At 34.4% G+C, this 6,119-nt stretch overlaps 1 protein-coding gene across 1 annotated transcript; it reads left to right on the top strand.

Moving 5' to 3' along the window:
• The first annotated feature begins 451 nt into the window (after window positions 1-451).
• Window positions 452-3,068, top strand: LOC133802123 (uncharacterized). The gene is made up of 3 exons (XM_062240384.1): window positions 452-1,026; window positions 2,075-2,161; window positions 2,792-3,068. Exons 1-3 carry the CDS (start codon window positions 826-828, stop codon window positions 2,888-2,890), a joined length of 387 nt encoding a protein of 128 aa, XP_062096368.1. The 5' UTR covers window positions 452-825; the 3' UTR covers window positions 2,891-3,068.
• Window positions 3,069-6,119: the final 3,051 nt, after the last annotated feature.

The following is a 6,119-nucleotide window of genomic DNA, read 5'->3' as shown; positions in this document are numbered from 1 at the left end:
TTTATTTGCAACTCAATTGGTATGTGATTATTTCTCTAATAATTGCACTTGTTCTAAATTGAGATAGTTTATTTAGATGCAGTAGTTTTATGATTCAGAAGATCATGCCATCATTTCTGTTCTATTTCAGTTTCTTTAGATAGGCTTTCGTTTTTTCTGAGTTCATGAATTTTAAATAATGTTTTTAATGCTATTTAAAAATGCCATGTATCATATAAATATTGCCCTGTTTCTTCAAGATTGTGTATCATAAAGCATTCTTAGTGGGCTTTCTTTTATGTTTTCATCTAGTATATTATTTATAAGAATAATTATTATAATAATTCAACATATAGCATTTCGATTTTGTCTTGCTCGTTTTTTTTCAAAACATATAGCATATAAGCTGCTTGATGTAGTGGTTGAATACTCTATTTGGTTTTTGATATTTTCTTTCTATTTATGTGTTTAATCTGATTTCTATGCTCATGGATGATGAGGGGAGGGGAGGACATTCTCAAGAAAACTTTAATCTGATTTCTATGCTCATGGATGATGAAGAGCTGGAGGGGAGAGAATTACAAGCAGTATCAAATAGACCAGGGTGTTCTGGTCATTTTACTACTAGACTTCAAGGTTGCTCACTTTACAAAATTGGTTTTGTAGAAAGAGTTCAAAATTCTGTTTCCTATCTATCATTTGTTGTTTATGTATTTGGATCAGTTTTTCAGAAAACTACTTAATTGGAAATTTTACCACTTATTTTAAAAGTTTAATCTTTGATTCTTTTGATACGAACAGTTCCTTACAATTGTATTCTAGCAAAGTGGTCTTGAGTTTAAATTCATGAAACAAAATTATTCTTTCCAAATAAAGCTAGGGTTCAGTAGTGTGATACATATTCACCTGTCTGTTTACTTTTTTTTTCTCTTGAATCATGATTATGATCTGTTGGTAAAGTTTCCACCAAATTCTGTAAAGATGAAGCAACCTTTCCGTATGCAACCTTGGGATTCATCTCCAGAGATTGTCAAGAAGCTTTTTAAGGTGAAAATTTACCAAAGATTTTGTTGTTACCTTATTTAATGAAGTCCTCAGTTAGAAGCATAATGCAATGTATTTGGTAGATGCTAGATATCCTCTCATTTGGTTTTTTTTTTTTTTGCATGTTTTGACGTCTTTATAATTATCAATATGCTCATGAAAAAAGATTGTTGTGTTAGTTAATACTGTTTTATAATCCTTCTGATAGTCTGACTCTGTTTAATTTTGCAGATTGTTCTTATTATTGTCACTTGGTATGTGTGTAAAATACAAGAGTTGTAATAAAATAATGGTTCAACATGGCTTGAAATCAATAAAATCATTGAAGAAATTAATCAAATAAGTCTAATTATGGATACGTTATCTTGTAATAAAATATTTCTCTTCAAATGTTTGTAGTTACTAATGTGTCATTTTTTGTTAGCTCTATATAGTTCCTGGATCATGCCTCATTCTTTTGTGTTTGTTGGCCCTGACAATCTAGAAATTAGATGTGAAAAAACTTCCAAGCTATCTTTATCTATAGGCTGTGTAGCAGCTTTCGGTTTCTAAAGGTTGCTTCATGTATATTGTTTCATTTAACTTGATTACATTCAGGCCTTACATACAGAATTTTTTCTACCCCATAAAAATTAATCAAGCCAGCACTTTGGTAGAGAACGGTTTGTGCATATCTGATGCCCTATATGTCTTCCATCATATTTTTGTTGATTCACTCAACTTTGCCCATTTTGTTTTTTCATGTTAGGAAACAAAAGTTGTTAACAGGGTTTGGTCAGGGGTTGAATTTCTTTATGTGAAGTGTATTTACTGATTACAATGTTTTCTTGCACCATTGGAACCTTTTGTATGTTATTTTCCAATAACACTGTTTCTGACTGATAGAAGATTTATCATCCTATTTTTTTTTCTTCATTGTGAAATGCTGGTCTCCACCCCACCATTTCTCTTCTCCATGTGTTTTGAAATGGCAATATATTAAGGCATTTAGTTGAGACAATTACCTATCATTGGCATTAATCTTAAAATATGTGTTGACTTCTGTTGGCAGGTTTTCCATTTCCTCTATACTTACTCTCTTGTCATTGATGTCTGCCCATTCACCCTTGATGAGTTTGCTCAAGCATTTCATGACAAGGTTTTATTTCATCTTTAATCTGACTTTACTTTCCTTCTGTGTAACATTTTGTTTGCGCTATTCAAAATTTATATGAAACAATGCATTTATAGTTTGTAATATTGAGTCAATTCTGGTATACAGGGGAATGCTCTTTGGTCTTATATAAATAGCTCAACTTCCTTTGCTTCCTTTCTAATGACTACACCTTAGTTAGTTGTATTATATCACCTAGCAGCTTTTAAGTATAATAAACAATTTTCGCAAGAGCTAGAGTGTGTTAGTGATATAACCATATTAGTTAAAGACATTTTCTCAATCTTCTTATATATGATTAGCTCTCTTGTTGTGGTTAATTGTTATTATCATTATGTTTTATCATTTGGTTTGTGTTTTATAATGATACCATTTTGTTTTAAGAGTTTCCCATTGGGCAGAATATACAGAATTTCTTTGTTTGCCTAGTCATTAAAGATAAATACAAGTTATTTTATTTCTTCTTCTTTCCCTAAATCCCCTTAGCATGATGATAGAAATTTTGTGACCAACCCATTACTATCCGATACTTAGAGACATTATATTGTGATAAGTTTAAGTGTAAATGTTTTGCAGGTTGATTAGTTAGTATTAATTATTTAAATTTTATTGTAGCTAAGCAAATGGACTCACAACAAAGACAAGTGCACAAAGGATGATGAATTGAAGGATGGAGCAAGTTTCATACATGGTTTACTTTTGTGTATCTTGTAATGTTTCTGTTTTTCATTTTTGAAGTAAAAAATGTTCAAAAACTTTATTATGCTAGGCTTTCAAACTTAAGTTAGAAGTAAGATCTCATGAAGTAGACACATTCATGGTTTGAATTAGTTATTGTTTAATGTAATACTTATGGTTTATCAATCTATTGAGAATTACATTTTATGATTAATTTTGTTTTTTTTTTATCAAAATACAATAATGAAAATCTTTTAATTAAAAAAAAACCATATAAGTATACTTATCAAAATAAAATTTAAAATATTTTATCCACACTAAAGTAACAAAATTTTATTACTATATGTTACGATTTAAAAACATATTATAAGCTTAATAAATCGTTATGATTTATATAATATAACAAACTAAAAATGTTATCAAAATAATCAAATGTAACAGTTGAAAAGTGTTATGCAAAAAGTATAAGATTAAACTTCAAATTATAACTAAATACTCTAACTAAATGTTATTATTTGAATATTATAGCAACTAAAAATGTGTTATTGAAAAAAAAAAAACTTTCGTTCCCGATTTTCTCTCTTCCATGGAGAAGAAGAAACGTGTGGTTCGAAAGTCAGCACCTCGGTTGTCTGAGCAAGGATCCAGTAGTAGTCAGAACAATGAGAAGGATGAAGCTGGTGGACAACAATCTACGATTAGAGTAGGTGTAGTCGATGACGTGATAACAGTTGGGGTAACTATGCAGGAAGAAACGATAACAGAAATGATCCTTAATGGTGAATCCGTGATCTCTGCGTCTCCGATTGATGAACGACGATTGAGTAAGAACTGGGCTCGGGTTGTGGAAGAAGAGATGGATGTGAATGAAGATCAGGCGACTCTCCAGGAATCAGCTCAAAAGCACTGGAATTCGTTTATGAAGGAAAATAGGTTTGCTCGTGACCCTCATCTTACTTATCAGGAACCTTTGATTAAGAATGGCATCAAGATTGCCCAAATCGACCCTGAGGAGGTGAAGTTCCAAGCAGCGAATTGGAGCTCTGCTGTATTATGTATGGTGCTGGGTGCAAACCCTCCAATGGTGGTATTTGAGGGTTATATTAAGCGTATTTGGGGCCATCTTGGGATGGCGCAGATAGCTCGTATGACCATGGGTTTAACAATGGTGAAATTTAATGATGAAGCGACTAGAGATCTGGTTTTAGAAAATGGTGTTCTTCAGTTTGATAGGAAGTCGGTTATAGTCAGACCTTGGTCCTTAGATCTCGATGCGATTAAGCTAGTTCGTTCTGTTCCATTATGGATTCGTCTTCATGATCTAGGTCTTCAATACTGGGGGAACAAATGCCTTAGTGCATTGGTTAGCACTATTGGGAAACCTATAATGGTGGATCAATATACTAGGGATCGCACTAGGATTCAATTTGCTTGGATTCTGGTTGAGATGGATATAACGGATAATCCACCAAGAGTGATTCAGTTCCTAAATGAAAAAGGCCAGTTGGTGGAACAGGGGGTAGATTATGAGTGGCTTCCAGTGAAATGTAGAACATGTATGGGCTATGGCCACACTATGGCAGACTGTAGGAAAGGGGAAACTGAGACGAGACAGAGGAAGGCTGAGAGGAATGACCCTGTGACTAAACCAGAGGTAAAATTTTCGAATCTTCCCATTTCTCCTGGAACTTCGAAGATACTGCAATCTGGTTCCGGAAAAAAAGATACTCCTGTGCTGAGTAATAATGACTGGAAGACACCTCGAAAAACTACTGGTGTTAAAATGAAGGAACAGGTTGCGGTTTCCTCATCTAAACGGGACCTGGGTGCTGGGCAGAGATCAGTGAATGTTTTCTGTGTTCTGCAGGATAAGGATGGTAATGAGGAAGAGGAGGTCGATTGTAGAGAAATAAAGGGTCCTGTTTTGTCTACTGCTTAGCTATGGACTGTTGTAGTATAGGAAGTTGGAATGTTAGGGGGTTGAATAGTAAAGGAAAGCAAGAGTCTGTGTTGGAATTTTGCAATGTGAATAAAATTGGAGTTGGAGGTTTGTTAGAAACTAAGCTAAAAGGGAATAAATTCCAGGAGTTGATGGACAATAAATTTACCAATTGGGAGTTCTATAACAGTCCTGTTGTTGAGGGTAGGTTGTTGATCATATGGAGGAAGAGTTTTGTTAGAGTTTTGGTTATTGCTGAATCTGCTCAGCATGTTCATTGTCTGGTTAAAATAGCTGGTCAAGTTGATGCTTTCTGTCTCACGTTTGTCTATGGTCTTAATGCTATTGAAGACAAGAAGATTCTGTGGTATAATCTGATGCAACTCAGTTTTCCAGTGTCCCCTTGGTTAATCCTTGGGGATTTTAACTCGGTCTTTTTTAATGATGACAGAAGTGGAGGGAATCCTATTTCGCATTCTGAGATGGTTGACTCTAATCTTTGGTTAGCCCAATCTAATGTTGTAGCTCTTAAAAGATTTGGTTTGAATTTTACTTGGACTAATAACCAAGTTGGCTCTAATCGCATTTATTCCAAGATTAATCATGCCTTTTTCAATGAGGAATGGCATGATTCCTTTCCTAACACAGCAGCTCGGTTCAGTTGGGAAGCAACATTAGATCATTGTTCTTGTGTAGTTTCAGCTTCAGCAACAGAGACTATTGGGATCAAACCTTTTAGGTATTTTAATTTTTGGGTTGAGCATCATGATTTCAAATTCATTGTGGAGCAGAGTTGGAAGAGGCCAGTGACTTCTAGAGGGCTCAAAGGAATTTACATAAAACTAATGAGAGTCAAGCATTGCCTCAAGAAGTTCAATCATGAAGTGATTGGTGATATTGGGAAAAGGTTTCAGGATGCGAAAACTAGTTTAAGAGAGGCTAAACTTCATGCTCAAGCTCATCCCAGCGACACAAACTACCAGGAGCTGGAAGCATTCGCAGCTGCTAACTATGATCTGCAAGAGAAAATGTATCATAAGTTTCTTAGCCAGAGAAGTAAAATCACATGGCTGCAAAAAGGAGACTCTAACACATCTTACTTCCATGTGTTTTTAAAGAAGAGAAGAATGGACAACAGAATTATTTCGTATATGACAGATCAGGGGTTGATTATCGATAAGTTTTTTGATGTTGTGGATCATTTTCTCAACCATTTCCGTAGCTTCATGGGCAGCAACAATACTGTTAAGTCCAGAATGAATCTGGGTTGTATGGAGCAGGGTGCTAAACTTTCTTTAGACCAGCAAGTAGGTCTGCTGAAGCCTT

Source organism: Humulus lupulus, chromosome 9 (assembly GCF_963169125.1).
Source record: "Humulus lupulus chromosome 9, drHumLupu1.1, whole genome shotgun sequence".
NCBI classification, from domain to species: Eukaryota; Viridiplantae; Streptophyta; class Magnoliopsida; order Rosales; family Cannabaceae; genus Humulus; species Humulus lupulus.
The sequence above is the reverse complement of the archived record's forward strand: the minus strand, read 5'-3'. Positions and strand labels throughout refer to the sequence as shown.